The sequence below is a fragment of the Bos mutus genome, chromosome 22 (genome assembly GCF_027580195.1).
Source record: "Bos mutus isolate GX-2022 chromosome 22, NWIPB_WYAK_1.1, whole genome shotgun sequence".
Classification (NCBI taxonomy): Eukaryota; Metazoa; Chordata; class Mammalia; order Artiodactyla; family Bovidae; genus Bos; species Bos mutus.
In genome coordinates this window covers 69,205,475-69,225,328 of record NC_091638.1, presented here as the reverse complement: position 1 = coordinate 69,225,328, position 19,854 = coordinate 69,205,475, and the positions used below count along the sequence as shown (strand labels likewise).

Sequence of the window (19,854 nt, the reverse complement as noted above, 5' to 3'; positions counted from 1 at the left end):
TCCCGGGTGGGCACCGGCGCCTCTCTGCAAGCCCTCCGGCCTGGGCGAGGCGTCAAAGGCCAATGGGCGTTCGGGGGAGGGGCTTCGCCGCACTGACGCCCCTTCTGGCCTGTGGGCGTGTCTGGCTGTCTTAGCCAATAAGAGTGCGGAGGCGGGGCCTGGGTAAGAGCAGGAAACGGCAGCCGCGGCGGAGTCTGTGAGTGCAACGAGGGCGGGGCTTGGTGTGGCTCCTCCTGCACCCGCCCCCCCAATACTCCCAGGGTGGGGAGGGGGTCTCCGCGTCCAGGGCTAGTGGCCCAGACACCGAGACGAATGTGGAGGGGGGTCTTGGACGCACGGGGCAGAGGCGGGGACGGGGCCAGAACACAGGTCTGGTCTTCAGCAAAAAGGCTCCAAACGCCCCTGAGCCCCCGCGGGCCTGCTTCAGTTTCCCTTCGCATCTAAACAGGGCCAGCACCCCACCGCTCCCCATTTCCTCCAATTCAGGGGGTCCCATCCCACTCCTCTTTGTGGTCTCTTTTCACCAGCTGCCCGCCTGCCGCCATGCTGCCCCTGCGCCTATGCCGGCTGTGGCCCCTCAACCCTCCCCTTTGGTTCTTCGCAGCGGCCGCCCGGCAGCGGTGAGTCGGGCCCCCGGGATCCGGCCCGGTCGTTCAGTAGGTTCTTGTTGCTGGCCTGCCCAATTCTAGGCGCTGCGCTAGGTGCTGGGATAGCTCTGTGTCAGGCGCCTTACAGATTTGTCGGGTTACTCTCACCTTCACTGCTGAAGACACAGTATCAGAGATTAAGGAATAACCCCCAGGGTCATACAGATATAAAATTTGAACCCAAGTCAAACCCAGTGCCCTTCCTACAACTCAGGTGGTTGTTAAGCATCACTGTGCATAACACAGGAGGGCTGCGGGGGGCGGAGTGGTGGGGGGGGGTGCTTACAAAATTGCAGATTCCTGGGCCCTACTTGGAGATTCTGATTTGCAGGAATGAGGTGGGGCTCAATAATTTTCTTTTTTTTCTTTTGGGCGCACTGCAGGGCATGCGGGATCTTAGTTCCCCTGACCAGGGATGGAACACAGGCTCCTTGAGGTGGAAGCCCTGAGTCTTAGCTACTGGACCGCCAGGGAAGTCCCAAGAATTTATTTTAAAAAACATGATCAAAACCAAAACCAAACCAAAACCAAAATATAATTTTCAGGTGTTTCTGATGCAAGGAGTCTGAAAACTACACTTGGAGACATTTTGATCTGCCCCATACCTGAAACACTCAAAAAGGGAGGGATGATTTACAGAGATTATCCTTGGTACCTGGCTCAACCCTGAGCACCAGGATGCTGAGTCAAAGGGTGGCCCAAGTGGGTAGGGAAGGGGTATCCCTGTGTCTTCCTTAGCCCTGGCAGGATTGGGCCTCTCTCCACAGGTCTGGCCCCAGTAACTACTATGAACTCTTGGGGGTGCAGCCTGGTGCCAGCACTGAAGAAGTTAAACGAGCTTTCTTCTCCAAGTCCAAAGAGGTACCAGTGGTTTTAAGCGGAGAGGGGGAAGGGAAGTCTGAGCCAGATGGGGTATGCTTCAAATTCTCAGAAATGGAGCTGAGAAGCTCACTCTGGCTGGTGCACATTCCCTCAGCATTCACAGGTTGGGGGAGGTGCCCCATGGGGAGAGATCTGCCCATGTAGGAGGAAAGGCTAGGGGGCAGGAGCCAGGCCTGTCTGATGGGCTGGGCTTGGTTCTCTTGGCCTGCCTGCTCTTGAGAAAGCTGGATCCAGGATTTACAGTGAGAGCCAGGCAGCAGGTGGGAAGGACTTACACAAGGGGAGGAGGCAGAAGTCTGTGCTTCCTGACTCTGTGGTGGTTTACAGGGATGGGCAGGCCTGAGAGTGAGGGTCACTCCCCAGGAAGGGCCTCTGGGAATGACATGAGCCCTTGGCGATGGACATTATCAGGATGGGTCCCGGGAAGGGGCATGGAAAGGGAGATGAGGGGAGTCTTGCTCCACCCCAGCTGCACCCTGACCGGGACCCCGGGAACCCAGCCCTGCACAGTCGCTTTGTGGAGCTGAGTGAAGCATACCAAGTGCTGAGCCGTGAGCAGAGTCGCCGCAGCTATGACCACCAGCTCCGCTCGGCAGCTTCCCCAAAGTCTCCAGGAACCACAGCCCACCCCAGGTCTGCTCACCAGGCACACAGGTACAGTAGTCCAGCCCCCAGCTCATGGGTCCCGGGACGGGGCGTGAAAAGGGAGATGAGGGGAGTGGAGGGGTGAGACAAGGCTGGGGAGCAGGAGCCAGGAGGCCTGTCTGGATGGGCTCATCCTTACACTGTCCCTTCTTCTTCCTCCAAGCAGTTCTGGGGCACCCCCCAATGAAAAATACTGGGCCCAGTTTCATAAAGTGAGGCCTCAGGGGCCAGAGTCCAGGCAGCAGCAGCACAAACACAACCGGCGAGTGCTGGGGTACTGCCTCCTGATCATGCTGGCCGGCATGGGCCTGCACTACGTCGCCTTCAGGTGCGTGTCTCCCTAGGGCGATGGGCAGGGGGCAGGAGGGTGGGCGAAGCCCAGCGTCAGGCACCTAACCACGCCACCCCTGTGACCTGCACCCTTGTGTGTCCCAAGCTAAGAACTGCATGAAATTGGTCTCCTCCAGAGCCCCTTCTGACTTGGCAAAGGCAGCTGTGCACTAAGAGCTCATGTCATTTCAGTTTTTTATCATTTGAATTTAAATTTTTGGTGCTAATCACCAGAGTGCTGGAGCCAACCAGAAAGCCTGCACAAGAAGGAAATGGGTCAAGCTGGGCCTTACCAGCAACTGCCCTCATTCATTCCTGCCACCCTCTCGTGCATGCCATGCCACTGAGCTTCAACAGTAGAGACACCTAAAGGCTGGTGCCCACTGCTAGCAGTGTGCCTAGTTCAGTGATCGAGTTAGAACAAACCTTTCTAGTCTCTTTCAAGGATCTCTCTGACATTCAGAGCTGCTGTCATGACAGTCAGGGACCTGGGTCGCCATGAGACCCTGGACAAGTCCCGAGCACTCTATGTCTCCTCACCTAGCACTGGCAGTTCGGCTGCGGTCCCCACAGGTGTAAAGCTGTGAGACCCTGGAGTGGAGGGGAGGGAAGTGAGACTTGGGGGACAGCAGAGATTGGCGGTCCCAGTGTTCTTTGTAACCCCTTTGCAGGAAGCTGGAGCAGTTGCATCGTAGCTTCATGGATGAGAAGGATCGAATCATCACAGCCATTTACAACGACACTCGGGCCCGGGCCAGGTCTGTCCCAGCTCTTTCCTGCCCTCCCTTCCCTGTGCCGGCACCACCTCCCAGGATCCCAGTCCCGACCACCCAGGTGCTCTCCCTGCAGGGCCAACAGAGCCAGGCTCCTGCAGGAGCAGCGGCAGAGGCAGCAGCTGCAGTCACCACCCGGGCCGCCCCAAGGCCCAGGGATCGTGCGCCCAGGCCCCTGAGTGGCTCACCTTGGAGAGCTCTCCTTGGATGGGGCCTGCAAGGTGCCCCCTTCTGGGACGCCCCACGCCCCAAAATGCGTGCAATAAAGTGATTCTCAGAGCTCTCGTCTGGCTCCCTCCTACAGGCCCAGCGCCCCCCGCCCCGGCCCCGCCCTCCAGGCTTTGGTGGCGGCAACCCGGGAGTCCGGCCCCCTGGGCGGTGCGTCCCCTTTCCCCTGCAGCGGCGGGAGGGGGGGTGTGTGTGTGGGTGTGTGTATGTGTGTGTGTGTGGGTGGGTGTGTGTGTGTGTAGGGGGCGGGCCCCGCCGGCGGCCTCGCCCCCCCTCCCCCGCCCCGCCCCCGCCCCGGTGGGGAGCGCGTGTCTGGGTCACATGAGCCGCCCGCCCGCCAGCCCGGGCCCGGCCCCCCGCCGCCCCCGCCGTCCCCGCCGTCCGCCGCCACCACCGGCCGCCCGCCCGCTCGGCTCCTTCGGCCGCCGCCGCCGCCGCTGCGTTGCGTTGCGCTGCCTGCGCCCAGGGCTCGGGAGGGGGCCGCGGAGGAGCCGCCCCCCGCACCCGGTCCCCGCCCGCCGCGCCCGGGCCCGCGCCATGGGGCTCTGGCTGCCGCCGCCCCCCGCGCCGCCCGGCTAGGGCGATGCGGGCGCCCCCGGCGCGCGGCCCCCGCGGGCACCATGAGCCCCCTGCTCCGCCGCTTGCTGCTCGCCGTGCTCCTGCAGCTGGCCCCCGCCCAGGTACGTGCGTCCGAGACATCCCGCCCGCGCGCCGTGCCCTCTCTCAAGGTTGGCGGAAGTAGGAAGGCGCGGGTTCTTGGGGATCCACGGCGGCGTCTCGGGAGCCCAGCCCGGGCATCCCCCGGGAGGAGTCCCTCCTCGCCCGCCCGCCAGACTCCCGGGCCACTCCCCCGCCCCACCCCGTCCCCTGGGCGCAGCCGGGGGCGGGGCCGCCTCCGTGCCTGGCGGACGCGGTTCGGCGCCCACTGTGCCCCTTCCTGATCTGGGGCCTGGAGAACTAGCCCGGACTCCAGGCTTGGAGATTCGAGGCTGCTGCCAGAGCGGGCCTGGCGGGTAGTAGCCGGGGCAGGTCCCAGGTGGCGTGGAGAGGACAGGTAAAGCTAGAGTGACCCCAGGAACAGAGCAGTTTGGAAAACTGTCAGAGGGGAGTTGAAGCCTCCTGACTGCAAGGGCAGAGCCCTGGGGAGAAAGACATTGCCAAGCCCTTCCTGGAGTGCATCTTGGTCCAGATTTCTTCTCTCCTACAGGCCCCCGTCTCCCAGCCTGATGCCCCTGGTCACCAGAAGAAAGGTAATAGTAACAGAACTTTGCACCAGCCGGCGCTCAGAACATTTGCTTCCAGCCCTGATTGCAGACTCCATGTATTTCTCATCTTGTGTAATCACAACCTCTCTGTAAGATGCAAACTCTTTAATTCTGCCCATTTCACAGAAGAGCAGATTGAGGCAGTGGGATGCCTGGCATCTGGATGAACAGGGCAAGGAAGACAGATTGGGTGGGCAGAAGCGGGAGCTAGTGGAGGGTAGCTGTGACGGGGGAACTAAGAACAGCTTCTGGACGCAGGGACAGAGGAGCCAGGGGGCAGCTGCAGGAAACTCTGGGGGACTTAACCCTTACTCATCTGCCCCTAGTGGTGTCATGGATAGACGTGTATGCTCGTGCCACCTGCCAGCCGCGGGAGGTGGTGGTGCCCCTGAACATGGAGCTCATGGGCACTGTGGCCAAGCAACTGGTGCCCAGCTGCGTGACAGTGCAGCGCTGTGGCGGCTGCTGCCCTGACGATGGCCTGGAGTGCGTGCCCACTGGGCAGCACCAAGTCCGAATGCAGGTAGGGGGCAAGGGGAGTGTGCCTGGATGGATGCTGGCATTCTGGGGACTGAGGGGGTGGCGGCCAGAGCCCTGGGCAGTGGGCAAGGTGTTCTCATCCCTCCAGCCCTGGAGCGCCCCCTTCCCGTCTCTCTCACTGTGTCTCTCCCTGTTCTCCTGAGCCCAGATCCTCATGATCCAGTACCCAAGCAGTCAGCTGGGGGAGATGTCCCTGGAAGAACACAGCCAGTGTGAATGCAGGTGCCAGTGAGGCCCCACCTCGGAGTTCGCAGAGATCAGGCTTAGGGGGTGCTGGGTGGGCGGTACACCGCAGCGGGGACAAGGTTTCCAAGGGTAGAGCGGGGCAGGCCTGGGATCGAGGGCAAGAGAGTGGAGAATGCTTGGCTTCCTGATCCTCTCTGTCCTTGTCTCTGTCTGTCTCTCTTACTTTTCAGACCAAAAAAACGAGAGAGTGCTGTGAAGCCAGACAGGTGAGTCCTGGGCTCTTGCTGGGGTGGGGTTGGAGCCCAAGCTTAGTGCCCAGAAAGTCACATGTGGCTGGGGCAGGGGGTGTTAGGGTGTGTCAGGAAGCTGTGGTCCCCTCCCCTCCTTCTCCTCCCCGGCCTGTCCCCACCTTCCTCCTTTTTCTCTGCTCCCCAAGACTCTGTGCTCTTCCCTGACCCCAGCCCCTGGGAAGACTTCCTTCCCACCCGAGACATGTTGCTTCTCCTCCTAGGGCTTCCACTCCCCACCACCGTCCCCAGCCCCGCTCTGTTCCGGGCTGGGACCCTGCCCCTGGAGCACCCTCCCCAGCTGACATCACCCATCCCACTCCAGCCCCAGGCCCCTCTGCCCACGCTGCCCCCAGCGCCGCCAGCGCCCTGACCCCCGGACCTGCCACTGCCGCTGCCGACGCCGCAGCTTCCTCCGTTGTCAAGGGCGGGGCTTAGAGCTCAACCCAGACACCTGCAGGTGAGGAGTTGGGAGTGGTGTCCAGGCCCTTCCTGGAGCAGGTCCAGGTGAGCCAGCCGGTGGGAGAAGAGCCAGGGAAAGGGAAGCTTTGACCGGGTTGAACAAATATTGACCCAGCACCTAGTTGGCACTGTGGTCAGCAAAAACAAGGCTCCTGTTCTAATGTGGGAGTCAGACACATGATGCCAACAGAGGATGTCAAGGGCTGTGGTGAGCGGTACCTGACATCATCTTTGAGAGGCTAGAGACATCCTGGAAGAGGTGACATCACCAGGAGTGTCAATGGAAAGACAGCCTTCCTGCTCTGAACCGTCTCAGAAACGCCTATGGTAGACGTTGATGTTCTACCTTACAGGCTCCGGCAGGCCAGGAGATGTAGTGGAACCCTGGTCCACCCTCGTCCAAGGCGCTTCTCTCCACCCCTCCCTTCCACAGCGGGGTCATGGGGTGGCATTGTGTGGGCCGGGCCAGCTGGGGCTTCCCAGGAGTGTTAGGGGAGAATGGGGTTCACAGAAGGTAACAAGCGGGTGCGTCTAGAGAAACAGGGGCTGAGCTTTGGGGCCAGCGTGAACAGACCCCTTCTTCCCCTCTCAGGTGCCAGAAGCTGCGAAGGTGACAAACTGCTTTTCAGACTCAGTGGGGCCCCTAGCCTCACAGCCCTCCCCCCAGAGAGGGCAGGAGGGCAGCCTGGTGAGAACCGTCCAGTCGCCAAGACCTCAGCCTGGGCAGAAGCTCCTCCGGGACCTGGGCCTCTTGGAGGGCCTTCCAGCTGCCCCTTGTCTCTCCAAGGCTGCCATCCAACAACGTGGACAGAGTTGGATGAGGAGACCAAGAGGGGTCACATACCAACCTGGAAGAGAATGGGGTCCCGACTCAGATTTTAACCACCTTGTACAAGTGAGCATCTAACAGCTGGCTCCTCTGTCCCCTCACTGAGAAGACCCCAATCCTCTACAAAAATGTGGGAGTTGGGCTTCAGCGCAGGAACTGTGAACCCCAGTCCTGATAAAAGAGATGGAAGGAACTGTCCCTGCCTGTGTCACTGTCTGTCACTGTCCAGGCTGGCTGGTTTGGACATCAACGTCTGCATTGTACTGACACGGAGCTTGGAGGAGATGAGGTCCAAAGACCCCCCACAACCAGTCACAGTGCCAGAATCGTGCATTCTTCACTTTCATGTTGCGCTAACGGGTCCTGCTCCTGTGTCCATCACAAGGGTTCCTTTCTGGAAGGAGATGGCCAGTGAGCTTGAGGTGGGACTCACCTCTGCCAAGTGACACCTCAGCTGTCACTGCCCCTCTTCCTGAGCCTCACATGTGCACACAGAGGGAGCAGATGATCATTGTGGTCTGGGCCCTTGGGTGCCAAGAAAGTTAAGAGTCATGTAATAGAAAAGAACATTCATCTTCCCTGCCAGGCTACACTCTGTGTTTGCAACTTTTTGCTTCATGTAGCTTAACTCCATATTTTTTCAACTGCAGTCTTCACTCTCGCCTCCCTTGCACCTTGGGCTCCCCTCCCCATGCTCTACTTGGTACTCCCCTGACCTTTATGTGACCCAGCCCAAACTCAGTGGTCAGCTTTCCACCTGCACCCTCTAGTGCCCCTGGGGCTCAGTGGGAAGGGGGTGAGCTGAAAGGCAACCTTGGCCACCAGTACTTTGCCCCACCAAGGCAGAACATTCAGGGCAGGGTTTACCCCAAAGCAGTTACCTAATGGAGGCCTTCTCTGAAGTCATAGAGGAAGGGGTAGTGATCTTGTTAGGCCCAAACCAAGAGTGGCGTTAAACCAGAAGAGACTAAAGTTCAGTTAGAGTGAGACCTCCCAAACCCATTTAGCTTGTCCAATGAGCATGTGCTTTGTATGTGCCTTCTCACCAAGCCCTCAATTCTGAGGTCATTGTTGTGATCATCTTTTCTTCAACTGAGGAGATAAGCTCGGAAAGGCTGATTGACTTGAGGATTTGGCCTCAGATCATCCATCTCCCTAACATTAAACTTAGGTTTCGCTGCCTCTCAATTGCAGGCTCAGTCCGCCTGCAATGTGAGAGACCTGGGTTCAATCCCTGGGTTGGGAAGATCCCCTCGAGGAGGGCATGGCAACCCACTCCAGTGTTCTTGCCTGGAGAATCCCCATGGACAGAGGAGCCTGGCGGGCTGCAGTCCATGAGGTCAAAGAGTCGGACACGACTGAGCGTCTAAGCACAACTGCAGGTTCATTACTTTGGTGGAACCTCCCAGGTGTACCAGTGAAAACGAATCCACCTGCCAATGCAGGAGAGGCAGGTTTGATCCCTGAAGTAGGAAATGGCAACCCACTCCACTATTCTTGCCTGGGAAATTCCATGGACAGAGGAGCCTGGTGGGCTATAGTCCATGGAGTCACAAAGAGTCGGACGCGACTGAGCGACTAAGCACACACATGTTTCTTCCTGGGTGCTGAAGTGACTGGAAATAAGTCTGGATGGGGAATGGACCCAGCCGGACCGTTGCAGTCATGACTCAGGGTTATTGTGCCCCGGGCAGAAGCAGGCCTGGATCTGGAAGAGGAAAAAGCTAAGCGCATTTGCTGTGGGCCTAGCTGTGCACATTACTGGGGGACTCCAACAGGGACCCTGTGGGGTCGATGTTATCAAGCCCGAGTCACCAGGCCAAGAAACTTCTTCAAGGTCACACAGTCAATGAGTGGCAGACCCAGGATTCAAACCCAAGGCTCACTCTGAAGCTAGGCTCTTTCCACAGCAACTGAGGACTGTGGGTCAGAAGAGGCCCAAGGGCAATCAGGAGCGTCAAGCTGGGGGCGACATAAAATGGCGTCTCAAGACCCCCTCCGGGAACCCGCGCCCGCCTGACCTTAATTTCACCTTAAACGGAAGTGCCTTCGGCCCTTTCGGAAGTCACTTTCACCTTACCTTAAGGACTACAAAGCCACCGGAGGTGACGTATAGGTCACATGGTGCCTCGGGGGCGTGGCTAGGGAAGAAACCACCCCAGTGGGCGTCTGGCCGCGGGTTTTGCACGGTCCAATGAGGGCGGGCTGCGTGGCCAGGTCTGGTGGCGACGATGACGCGCCTGCGCAGAGACGGCGGCACGACTGGGGTTGACTCCGGGGGCGCGGCGAGGAGGTGAGCGGGGGCCACAGCCCGGGCTGGGGGGAGCCGGGGTACAAGAGGGAAGACTGGATCAGGCGGGGCAGGAGCGGGCTGGGGCTCCGAGTGTCAACGAGGGATAGGTCACGAGGAAATTGACTGTTGGGGGTTCCGAGCTGTCCTGGGATGCCGCAGGGGGAGGGTTCTCACGTCTCAAGGGGCGGGACTCCGGGAGTTGGGGCGGGAAGTCTAACGGCAACGGGTGGAACTTCTCAACTGGCGCCGGTGGGAGGCGGAGCTCGAGGCCTGGAGGCGGGGCTAGGACCGGTGCGGGGTGGAGACTGGCCCTTGGAGGAGGAGCTAGAAGAGGCGGAAGGAGGAGCCTCGGGTTTGGAGGCCGAGGAGGAAGGAACCCAGGCGCTGGGGGCGGGGCTTCAGCCGGTGAGTGGCGCGGCTACGGTCCAGGAAAAGGGGTCTAGTTCTGTCGGGGGCGGGGATACAGGGTCGGGGGCGGAACCACGCCCTCTAAAAGGTGGGGTTAAGGAGCCTAGCGAAGGGGTAGGCCCAGGTAATGGCCCGGGGCGTCCACGCGGGGGCGGTCTCCGCGGTGGCCGTGCCTGGGGACGCGGTAGGCCTAGAACTCCCCCGGGAGAGGTGGTGTGGGTGGAGCGGGCTCGGCGGCCACCCGACACGGGACCAGTCTGGGTGCCCCGCAGGCCCCCGAGGGCTCAGAGTTGGGGCGGCGCCTCGGGCGGAGGCACAGGCTCAGCCTGGGGGGTACCCCCGGAGGACAAGGGCTCCCCGGAGCCACCCAGTGGCGACGTGTGGGTGCCTCGGGGCCGACCCCCTGCGGCAGCCGCAGATGTGTGGGTGTGCTGGGCGGGAGGCAACTGGGTGTGGCGTGAATGGGGTCGCCCGGTCGGGGCAACCGCTCTGCAGCCAGATAGGGTCTGGACTTTGCGGAAGGGGACGGGTGGGAATTGAAGAGCAGAGCTGGGGACCGGGAGGGACGGAAGGGCAGGGGGTGAGCAAAGGGGCGGGACCCTGGCTGCTGTGGCCTCCCCTGACCCCCTCTCCCCGCTGCTGGGGTCCTCGGGCAAGCCCCCTTCTCACTGGACTGGTAAGTGTGGCCGTGGAGCCTGGGGGAGGGGGCGGTGATCCCGAACAAGGGGATCCCCAGGGGCAGGCAGTGTCCACGGTGGGGTGGAATCCTCCCGGTACCTGCCGGTATTCCATGCCCTCCCGTTCCTCTCCCCCGGTTGGTTGGTCGGGGTCTGTTCCCACAGAGAGATGAGGCTGAGCTGGGTCTTGACAGTACTGTCCATCTGCCTGAGCGCCCTGGTCACGGCCACAGGGACCGAGGGCAAACGGAAGCTGCAGATCGGAGTCAAGAAACGGGTAGACCACTGTCCCATCAAATCGAGGAAAGGGGACGTCCTGCACATGCACTATACGGTGGGTGAAGGGGTGGAGCTTTGGGGGCGGGGCTTTTGGGGACATGAAAGGAACCGGGAGCCAGGTTTCTCTGCCAAAAGGTGGATCTCTTGGGCAGGTCTTCTCATCTACTCTGCATGGTTCTGTCTTGCTCTTCACTGTCTACTCCCAGGTTGGCATCAGCAAGCAGTGACAGTGTACTGTGAGCTGCCCAACGTTCTGTCTCCTGCTGGGACTATGGCCACCAATGCTGTGGGGTGCCACCTTGATGGGAAGAGCACTGGGGGTGGGGGTGTCAGAGCAGACCCCCCTCCTCACTGGCCTTCCCATGGTGTCACAGGGGAAGCTAGAAGATGGAACAGAGTTTGACAGCAGCCTGCCCCAGAACCAGCCCTTTGTCTTCTCCTTGGGCACAGGCCAGGTCATCAAGGGCTGGGACCAGGGGCTGCTAGGGTGAGTCGTGGGGCCACGGCTGTGGTCCAGGAGGTAAACTGTGGGAGGCAAGCCCCAGGGATGGGGGGAGGGAGCAAGGAGCCTGGTTGTTGCCACATGCTGAACATGTGTTGTCCTGCAGGATGTGTGAGGGGGAAAAGCGGAAGCTGGTGATTCCATCAGAGCTGGGTAAGAGGCTCTTTCGGAGTGGGGACAGGGAGTTCAGGGTGTATTACCCATGTAGGGTGAAGGCCGATTTAGTCTCTGCATCCGTCTCCACTCAATTCATTCAGTCCACGCCACTTCCAAGTCCAGCCTTGTCCAGCAGTGAGGACAGGGCAAGACCATTGGGACACTTGGCTCTGGAGCCAACTCTCTGACCTTTAGCAAGCCCCCTCCCATTTCCCTGGTGGCTGAAATGGTAAAGAAGATGCCTGCAATCCAGGTTCAGTCCCTGGGTTGGGAAGGAATTGGCAGCCCTCTCCAGTATTCTTGCCTGGAGAATTCCATGGACAGAGGAGCCTGGCAGGGTACAGTTCATGGGATCACAAAGAGTCAGACGACTGAGCGACTAACTTCCCCTTGGTTTTTTTTTTCCCATTTCCATTTCTGGCCTAGTGCTAGGATGGGTAGAGGCTTAGCTTCAGCCTGGATGTCTGCGGAACACCTCACTCTGCCTGGCCACAGCTCATTCTGTTTCTTTGTGTTATCTTGGCAGGGTATGGAGAGCGGGGAGCTCCCCCAAAGATTCCAGGTAATAGACCTTTCTGCCCTCCTCCCCATCTGCTGCATCCATACCATCTCCGGGTGGCCCTAGTTCTCATTCTGCTCCCACCTCTCCCCTACAGGTGGTGCAACCTTGGTGTTTGAGGTGGAGCTGCTCAAAATCGAGCGACGTTCAGAACTGTAGCCAAACTGGAGAGGGGCGGTGGAGAGGCCCCCATCAGGGACCAGACTGTTTAAAGAAAAAAAAAAAACTTAAAACACATGAAGTGAGCCTGTGTTTCTTTGTGGGCCCTGAGAGACTTAGAAACCGCAGCTTCAGCCTCCTCTCTCCCTCGACCCCCTTCCATCCCTCCCTTTCCTTTCCGGGCTGTAGAACCTTGGGGTCTAGTAGGCTCAGTAGCATGGAGGTCACAATGGCCAAGCCCTGGGTGGTATGGTGGCCCTTGTCCAGAAGGGAAGAGTATTCCTGCCTGCTGGCAGCAGCATGGCTCCTCCCCAGCTCCCCAGCCACTTCCAGCTCCTAGTCTGGGAGCCAGCACTGGGCTATCGCCATGGCTACATGGCCCTCAGGAAGGCCTGCGGTCACCTGGGGAGAAGCTGAGCTGGCAGCAGTCGGAGAGCAGTGTGTCCCCCCTAAAAGAGACCAGACGAGCCTGTGAACTGCACCAAAGGCGTATCCTAGCTTTATTAAAGGGCCCGCGCCGCAGTCAATATAAAAACACAAAAAGTCCCATCAGTTTAATAATAATAAAAAACCCCAAAAATGGAAAACTGAGGGGGCAGGGAAGAGGCCCCTGGGCCAGGGGCACGGGGAGCCCTGCTCGTGGCACCAGGCCTGGCCGCAGGGCCCCCTGGTATTGCTGTTGCTATGAGGTCGGGGGGCAGCGATTGTCCTGTGGAGCCACCGCTCAGCTGGGTCGAGGACCCTTACTTCTTCTGGGGTGTGCTCAGCTTCTGCATGCCCCGGATCTTGTCCAGCAGGCCAGAGATGAAGGCCTGGAGGGAGGGAGGACATTAAGGAGACAAGACCCCAGGAGGACAGGACCCCAAGCTCCTCCACCCTCTGGGGAAACCACTTCCTTACCTCAGTGGGTTTGTAACAGTCAACCAGCAGCTCCTAGTGGGGCATGGGGAGAAAGGATAACTGTGAGTCTCCAAAACACGGACCTAGAGTTCACCCACACCCTGTTCCAAGGCACTGGAGATGCCATGGCTACTGAACAGCTCAGCAAGTACCACTGGCCCCATTTGGTGGAGGCCAAAGCTGAGTCCAAGAAGATCATAGAGCTGACTGCCGCAGATCAAGGAAGGCCTGCCTCCAGAGGCTTGCCGACCCAACAATGGGCAGACCGCCTCCCTGCAGCCCTTTAGCCCCTGCTCCCCTGACCTGGCCCTGCTGCCCTCCAGCCCCTCTTACCTTGACCCTGGCAGCCCGGGTATCATCGCTTTCCATGTCCAGGAGTTCATCCACGTCGATTTCCAGCTCTGGGATCTCCTCTTCCTGGGGTAGGGGTGGGGGAGGAAGGAGAGACAACGGCCTGAGTTGGGAGAGAGGGTGTGAGAGGGGCTCTGGCTGAGGCCCCTGCCCTACTGCAGATGGGAGCCAGCCCTCTTTGCCCAGCAGACAGCGGCAGCTGCTCCGAGGAAGAAAACAGATCAGGCCTGTGCCAAGGCAAACTGCCCAATGTGGGGGGGAGCTTCCTGTCCTTGCCAGTTGGGCACCCTGGGTGCCAGACGGCTAGGGCTGGGGATCCTAGGCTGGGAACCCTGCAGATGTGTCTCCCCAACTTCTATGTCCCCCATCTCAACCAGAGCACAGATAGGGCCAGCTGCCCCAACTCATCAGGCCCCCTTCCCCTCCCCCAAACACCTGTCATAGCTTCCCAGGAGTGGGGAGGAAGTGAAGGGTGAGGGGTCAGTGGGAAGGACCCAGGCCTGGTTAAAGGGGAAACAAAGAGCCCATGCTTTGCTGAGGGAGGGGGTGCCTGCCACCCTCCTCCCCCAGGAAGCATCTCTCCTGTCTGGAGCCAACTGCATTCCAGGGCTGGGCCAGGGTAGGCAGCACAGGGCAAGCCCACTCCTCCACCCTGGCCCCCGGGGCCTGAGTCACCACTTGAGCAAGGAAGGAGTCACAGGGTGGAGAACCAGAACCCAGAGAGTGGGCTAGCTTGCCCCCCATGCCAAGATGGACTCCAGATTAGCCCATTAGAAACAGGCAAGACACATAAACCCCAACAACTGGGTTGGCTAGTGCCTTAAACTGGTATAGGCTCGCAAGCCATAGGTAGCTCTCCTTCCCCAGCCAGCCTAGACTAGCCCCAGGTCTCTTGTCCAAGGCAGCGAATAAGAAAGAAGTGACTTAGGTCAGACAAGAAAGAGCATACATTGGGGGCGGGGAGTACAGAGAGCAAGGGAGCGCGCTTAAGCTGGATGCCCACTGACGCCGGGTGACAGGCGGGCTCAAGGTGGGGTTTCCAGGAGGCCCGAATCGGAACAGGTTTAGGGTGTCGGCGCAGGGTGGGGGACACACCTGGCAGTCGTAGAGGCGAGTGAGCTGCTCCAGGATCCACTCCTCCAGGTTGAGGCGCTTCCGTAGCTCCTTGCGGTCGTACTTGACCGTGACCTTCCCTTGGCGCCTCACTGGGCCCTCGTCGTCCGCGCCGCCCGGGCCCTCGCCTGCAGCCCCAGGGGGGCTCTGAAAGTAGACGCGGGGCCCTGGGCCGCCACTCCCCGGTCCGGGGGCCGGGGCCGCCAACGCCGCGCCCCCCGCGGGGCCGCTGTCCGCCATGGCGGCCGCCGGGGCCACGTGCGCGCGTCGGGCCCCTCCCTGCGCCGCCGCCTCCCGGACGCCCGCCGGCTGGCTCCGGGCCGCTGGATCGGGTTAGCTCGTGAGCTCGGCTCCGCGCGGCTCCGCGGCGAGGGCGGCGGCGGGGGTGCCCGGGGGCAGCTGCAGCATGCGGAGCCCCCGGGCCTGGCCTGGCCGCGCCCCGCCCCCTCCCCACTGATCCGCCCGCCCTTTGTCCCCCGCGGCCGCCGCCCGAGCCGCCGCAGCCGAAGCCGCTTTCTCTGTCTGGATCGCTTCCCCCGCCCCCCGACCACACCCCCTTAAAGGGCCAGTCCTGTAGCTTGCCCCTCACCCCTACCCCGCCCCCGGACAGGGGTTAGGGGAGGATCTAGTCCTCAGAGGTTTGGCCTAGCTGTCCCCTCTGCCTTTAACCTTCCTGCCCTACACTTAGGCGTTCTAAGCGCCCGGTGCGAGGATTTACTCTCCAATGGGGAACCTAGTATTCTGTCCTCATTGGAGCAAAAATAGGGGCCGCCTGAGAATGGAGGGGAATGGGCACTGTATACAGGACAGAGGTCCGAGGAGGAGACCTGGGAGCGCCACTCGCCTCCCTTCTGGGTCCTCCGGCCCTCGGCCAGAGGGGGGACAAGAGGCGTCTTCGCGCTGACAGACACGTGGACCGGGCTCCCGGGGGTGGAGGGATGGAGAAGACGGACAGGCGCTGCCCAGGTCACTGGACGCCCCCCTCCTTGGGGTTCCGCGCACCCCATGATGGAGGCCTAGGTTGTGGGTGAGCTGAGACGGCCGAGCGGCCTGAAGGGCCAGACCCCAGGCAGCCACCGCCCACCGGCCAAGATGGCGGTTGAGGATGGGATTGTGGGAAATGTAGTTCACAGAGTCCTGCCCCGCATGGCTGCCCCTCCCCCACAGCGGAGCCCGGGCGGGGAAAACTTGTCTGGAGCGCCCTCGTAGGGCTGGTCTCCCCAGGGCGCGGTCCTCCGCACTCCGCAATCTCGTGTGTGCAAACTGAGGCTTAAAGAACTGGTAAGTGGAGGAGCCAGTACTCAGAATAATAAAGATAATAATAACTGCTGACCCTAATACGAGTTCCACATAGTCGGTTCCAGCGTGAGGGAACCTCAAGCTCTCCGGTAGATTCCCAGCCCTACGGCTTCCTCTGTCCTTCAGATCTCACAAGGGCCTTACCGGGCCCACCTCTCTTAAGCAGACCCTGTGCCTTGTTCCCGCAGCCAGTTTGATTTTTTATATTTTTAAATAGTGTCTCTCAGTCACTGGTTCATTGTCCGTCTCGCACTTCTCAACTATGAGCGCTGTGAGGCTGAGACCTGTCTGGCCCTTGTTTACTGCTGATACCCATGATTGAGTGGACCCGCTCAGCTTCAAACCACATGGATCTGGCAAATTAACTGACTTGCTGAACTCTCAGCACCTAGGTCAGACTCATAGTCGGTGTTTAATTGGTTGAACAAATGACCGAATGAAAGGCTTCCTGTGTGCCTCCATTTCCTCCGAAGGTTGTGGCAAAGATTAAATAGGAAAGGACGTGGAAGTTTCAGTGATTGCACCACAGAGGTTAAGTCACACACCCAGATAGCAATGGAGCTCAGCTTGTCTACGCAGGCCCCCTGACACAAAGTCACTGCTCCTACTGCCACACAAGGTTGTGCAACTCCGTTTCAGATGCTTCCACAGACCACAGAGGACAGGCTCACCCTCTGCAGTCCCAAGCAGAGTCTCCAGGTCCTAGAGACACTAAGTCCCAGCCCCTCTGGATGCCAGAGACACCCTCTGCAGCAGATGGGGTTCAGACAGAGGTTGACACTGGCCCAGGTTCATACAGCTGGCGTGATGCTGCACACACAGTGAAACCCAGGACTTTAGGCTGACCTTGAGGTTGGAGAGTACAGACAAGGAGGAGGCAGTGGCTGAGAATGGTGTGTGTGGTGATGGTGGTGGTGGGATTCATGCCAGGTGGGCTTCTCCCTGAAAGGCCTGAGCAGGGGGCACATGACTCAGGTGGCTCAGCGATGGGCTGATATCTTCTCCCTCCCCAGCTCCCCTCGGGCCTTAGTCTCTCTTCAGCCAGCCTCAGGGGCCAGGGAAGGGCTGACCCTTCTGTGGTTTAGGCAGGACCCACCCTATCTAAGAGAGTCCCATCCCCAGCCTGGCTTCTGACTCTGAGCTTGGCCTGATGGGAGAAGCAATTTACCAAATCCAAATTCCCCACCATGCCCCACCTCACCCCACAGGGGTGGGTTTGCTCTTTTTAAACTGGAGCACTGATTCAGGCCTGGGGATGGTGGGGGCAGGGGAGGCTTGCAGTAAAGAGGGAGGCTATATTATAGTTCGCTGTGAGAATGAAACCTATAGGTGATGAAGGCTTGGGGACCAGTCCCAGCTCTGTCCCTCCAGATGCTATGACCCTGAGCAGTGATCTTCCTGTCTCTCTTTCCCTCAAGGCTGGTGGGAAGGCCTCCTGTCATTTCCAAATTTCATGGTGTCCCCTGAGGGGTCTCTAGGCTGAACAGGGAAGACAGAGCCAGGGACGCTCTTCCTGAATCCCTCTGTCTATCTTCTGTGCCACCTCCAGGACACTCCCAGATTCCTCAGGCTGACTCCCCTATCTGTCCAATCCCTCCCCATGGCCACCTACTCTATGTTAGCGTAGACAGCCATGATGGCCTGCAGCTGCCTTGGAGGCTTGACTGCCTAGCACAAAATCTTGGAGTGGAATAACTGGGTCCAAATCCTACTTCTGCCCTAGGCTGAGAGGCCCTGGGCCAGTCACGTACCTACCCTGAGCCTCTTCAAAGGGGCTGATTCCGCTGACTTCTGGTGATTTGCAGCTGAGGTCGGTGCTCCAAGACCATATCCCAGCCCTTAGTTTCCTGTCTGAACCTGTCCCTGTGCTGCTCTTCATCCTTCCAGCCCCAGGCTGTAGCCTTCCCAGCCCCACCTCTCCTGGGGTCCTGGCCCCTCTCCCCCAGAGAGCAGCTGAGGCTGCTTTCAGCACTTCCTAAAGCAGAGGCCCTAGGGAGGGTCCCGTGGCTGAGACCGCTCCCTTAATCAAGGGTAGAGGCCGGAAAGACTGCGTTCCTTCCACCATAACGGCTTGCTGAGAAACCCTATTACCATTACTAAGGCAGGAAGAAAGTGTGCAAGGAGGATGGAGCCCTCTAATGGGGGTTGCCCTGGCCTCCAGAGACGCGGTGGGTGGGGAGGGCCTCAGGCCCAGGAAACAGGCTCCCATCTTGTTTTTCAAGAAGCTGCCGCCTAGAGCTTCTACCCCTAAGCTCAGGCCACGGCGCCAGGCCCTGCTGGCCCTGGCACTGGCTGGCAGGCCTCCTGGCCCAGAGCTGACCCATGTCCTTTCCACCCTCCTCCCTGGCATCTCCACAACCTGCTGTCCTTTCCTTAGATATCCAACTGTCTTAGATATCCAGTACCCAGGGGTCATCTCATACCCATTTGCCTATTTCATCCTCTGACAACCTCCAACTTCTGGACAAAGTGACGGAAGTACAAAGACTGGGTTCGGCCGGTAGACCTGCACCCAAGCTAGGGGAAGCAGAGGCCCATCTCTACCCTGCATGGCTACCCAGCGAGACCTCGTGGTCCCTGAGTCTCTGAGGGGTATGGCTCTGTTGCTCTGATGAGAGAGGACAAGGATCTTCAGTCTCTTCAAGGGCAAGGAGTAAAGACAGGACAGAACAGAAGCTGGCCTTCAAGACAGAGGGCTGCAATCCTCCTACCAAGCTGCGTGACCTTGAAGGTGAAGTCGCTCAGTCGTGTCCGACTCTTTGTGACCCCGTGGACTGTAGCCTATCAGGCTTCTCCATCCATGGGATTCTCCAGGCAAGAATACTAGAGTGGGTTACCATTTCCTTCTCCAGGGGATCTTCCCGACCCAGGGATCGAACCCAGGTCTCCTGCATTGGAGGCAGATGCTTTAACCTCTGAGCCACCAGTGTCCTTGGGCGAGTCCTTTCCCCTCTCTGGGCCTCAAGTAGAGATAATAATCACACCCACAGGGCCTTGGCCAAAAGCTAGGAGATCTGTTAGGTTAGAGTTGGTGCCCAACATGGTGGGGATTTTGAGGATGGCCGGTGCCAGGCAGGGTTCCCCTTGGGGGTCTGAGAGCCTGGGGCAAAGGCAGCCTGTAGGGCTGCCTCCTCCTTGACTGACCCCTCCTCCCCCAGAAACAGCTCCGTCTCTTTCTGGGTTTCTAGGTGACTTGGCTGGCCCCTCTGGATGAGTTCTACTTTAAACCTGCTGCTGCTACTGCCTCTGTATTGGGGGGGCTCCCACAGGGGCCCCCAGGCAGGAGCCCCCCCAGCCAAGCCCTGCGGGAGGGGCTGCAGCCCCACCCTTCTCAGTGCCCATGCGCCTTCCAGCTCAGGTCCCTGGCACGCTGCAGATTTCAGGGCACCTGCTGTGGGCCAGGCGTGGCAGAGCCCCTCCTCAACCCTCCTAGTTCATGGACACCCAGGAGGCTTCTGACCCCTCCAAGCAAAACGACCAGCTGTCCCCTTCTCAGTTTGCAGTCGGGAGCCCCACAGGGACAGGTTCCAGGCTGAGCTGGGGCGGGGTGGGGGGAGTGGGTTCTGCGGAACAAGAAGGGCGCTGTTCCAGGGCTCGCTCTACAAAGCCAGGGTGCTTGGGTCCTCAAAGGAGGCGGCAGGCGCCGGGCCTCCCCGGGCTAGGGACGGGGGAGGGCGCCTGCGGCGGGAGACCCATTAGCTTGCTAATTGCTCTCAGGGAGGGGGGCCGAGCTGCTGCTGGAAGGGGTGAGGCGATGTGAGGGCAGAGGCGGGGGTGGGAGTGGCTTTTCCAGCACTCAGCTAAATGCTGCAGGAGTAGGGTGGAAGGCAGGTCTCTTCTCCCTCAGGCCCAAGTATTGCTCTCTGGTAATACCCCCGCCCCTGCTCCTCAGAAACAGTGGGCTAACCCCAGGGCCGGTCTTCAGCAGCGCCCTCTACACCCAGTCCACCTAGCTGCACCCCGATCCCTAAGCACCCTCCCTCCACCCCGAACCTGTTCAGCTGAGTTCCCCCAGCGAAGCGCCTCAGTCTAGGCGCGCCCCGGGTCCCATCCCTCCTCTGGCTGCAGTCGCCGCCCCGGCCGC

General features: G+C 60.1%; 4 protein-coding genes across 12 annotated transcripts; 3 read left to right on the top strand and 1 right to left on the bottom strand.

Annotated features, from left to right (window-relative positions):
- The first annotated feature begins 128 nt into the window (after positions 1-128).
- Positions 129-3,557, top strand: DNAJC4 (DnaJ heat shock protein family (Hsp40) member C4). 3 transcript variants are annotated; one of them, XM_070360132.1, is made up of 7 exons: positions 129-196; positions 528-620; positions 1,415-1,508; positions 1,999-2,183; positions 2,338-2,502; positions 3,176-3,262; positions 3,354-3,557. In XM_070360132.1, exons 2-7 carry the CDS (start codon positions 544-546, stop codon positions 3,454-3,456), a joined length of 711 nt encoding a protein of 236 aa, XP_070216233.1. In that variant the 5' UTR covers positions 129-196; positions 528-543; the 3' UTR covers positions 3,457-3,557. The 3 variants fall into 3 exon arrangements, with proteins under 3 accessions (XP_070216233.1, XP_005894214.1, XP_070216234.1); XM_005894152.3 differs by having other exon boundaries at positions 134-196; positions 2,341-2,502; XM_070360133.1 differs by lacking the exon at positions 129-196 and adding an exon at positions 239-369.
- Positions 3,558-3,841: 284 nt separating this feature from the next.
- VEGFB (vascular endothelial growth factor B) lies at positions 3,842-7,272 on the top strand. Of its 2 annotated transcripts, none has more exons than XM_070360136.1 (7): positions 3,842-4,185; positions 4,713-4,755; positions 5,097-5,293; positions 5,459-5,532; positions 5,727-5,762; positions 6,109-6,243; positions 6,838-7,272. In XM_070360136.1, exons 1-7 carry the CDS (start codon positions 4,126-4,128, stop codon positions 6,857-6,859), a joined length of 567 nt encoding a protein of 188 aa, XP_070216237.1. In that variant the 5' UTR covers positions 3,842-4,125; the 3' UTR covers positions 6,860-7,272. The 2 variants fall into 2 exon arrangements, with proteins under 2 accessions (XP_070216237.1, XP_070216236.1); XM_070360135.1 differs by having other exon boundaries at positions 6,008-6,243.
- Positions 7,273-9,209: 1,937 nt separating this feature from the next.
- FKBP2 (FKBP prolyl isomerase 2) lies at positions 9,210-12,192 on the top strand. 6 transcript variants are annotated; one of them, XM_005894124.3, is made up of 6 exons: positions 9,210-9,367; positions 10,618-10,786; positions 11,106-11,218; positions 11,340-11,386; positions 11,916-11,951; positions 12,046-12,188. In XM_005894124.3, exons 1-6 carry the CDS (start codon positions 9,306-9,308, stop codon positions 12,105-12,107), a joined length of 489 nt encoding a protein of 162 aa, XP_005894186.1. In that variant the 5' UTR covers positions 9,210-9,305; the 3' UTR covers positions 12,108-12,188. The 6 variants fall into 6 exon arrangements, with proteins under 6 accessions (XP_005894186.1, XP_005894188.1, XP_014333192.1 ...); XM_005894126.3 differs by lacking the exon at positions 9,210-9,367 and adding an exon at positions 9,653-9,772 and having other exon boundaries at positions 12,046-12,189; XM_014477706.2 differs by lacking the exon at positions 9,210-9,367 and adding an exon at positions 9,781-9,899 and having other exon boundaries at positions 12,046-12,189.
- A 387-nt stretch (positions 12,193-12,579) lies between these two features.
- Positions 12,580-14,879, bottom strand: PPP1R14B (protein phosphatase 1 regulatory inhibitor subunit 14B). Its single transcript, XM_005894150.3, is given in 6 exon segments — positions 12,580-12,919; positions 13,008-13,040; positions 13,341-13,424; positions 14,454-14,735; positions 14,737-14,843; positions 14,846-14,879. Coding segments are annotated over 6 exon segments (609 nt in total). The 3' UTR covers positions 12,580-12,850.
- Between the last annotated feature and the right edge of the window lie 4,975 nt (positions 14,880-19,854).

What these genes read in the sequence shown, in the direction of transcription:
- DNAJC4 (XM_070360132.1), top strand. Translation starts at nt 544, where the DNA reads ATGCTGCCCCTGCGCCTATGCCGGCTGTGGCCCCTCAACCCTCCCCTT. An exon ending in TCTGCTCACCAGGCACACAG is followed by an intron (nt 2,184 to 2,337) that starts GTACAGTAGTCC and finishes TCTTCCTCCAAG; the next exon opens with CAGTTCTGGGGCACCCCCCA. An exon ending in CTGCACTACGTCGCCTTCAG is followed by an intron (nt 2,503 to 3,175) that starts GTGCGTGTCTCC and finishes ACCCCTTTGCAG; the next exon opens with GAAGCTGGAGCAGTTGCATC.
- VEGFB (XM_070360135.1), top strand. Translation starts at nt 4,126, where the DNA reads ATGAGCCCCCTGCTCCGCCGCTTGCTGCTCGCCGTGCTCCTGCAGCTG. An exon ending in TGCAGCTGGCCCCCGCCCAG is followed by an intron (nt 4,186 to 4,712) that starts GTACGTGCGTCC and finishes TCTCTCCTACAG; the next exon opens with GCCCCCGTCTCCCAGCCTGA. An exon ending in CCCTGGTCACCAGAAGAAAG is followed by an intron (nt 4,756 to 5,096) that starts GTAATAGTAACA and finishes ATCTGCCCCTAG; the next exon opens with TGGTGTCATGGATAGACGTG.
- FKBP2 (XM_070360138.1), top strand. Translation starts at nt 9,903, where the DNA reads ATGGCCCGGGGCGTCCACGCGGGGGCGGTCTCCGCGGTGGCCGTGCCT. An exon ending in CTAGAACTCCCCCGGGAGAG is followed by an intron (nt 9,986 to 10,617) that starts GTGGTGTGGGTG and finishes CTGTTCCCACAG; the next exon opens with AGAGATGAGGCTGAGCTGGG. An exon ending in TCCTGCACATGCACTATACG is followed by an intron (nt 10,787 to 11,105) that starts GTGGGTGAAGGG and finishes ATGGTGTCACAG; the next exon opens with GGGAAGCTAGAAGATGGAAC.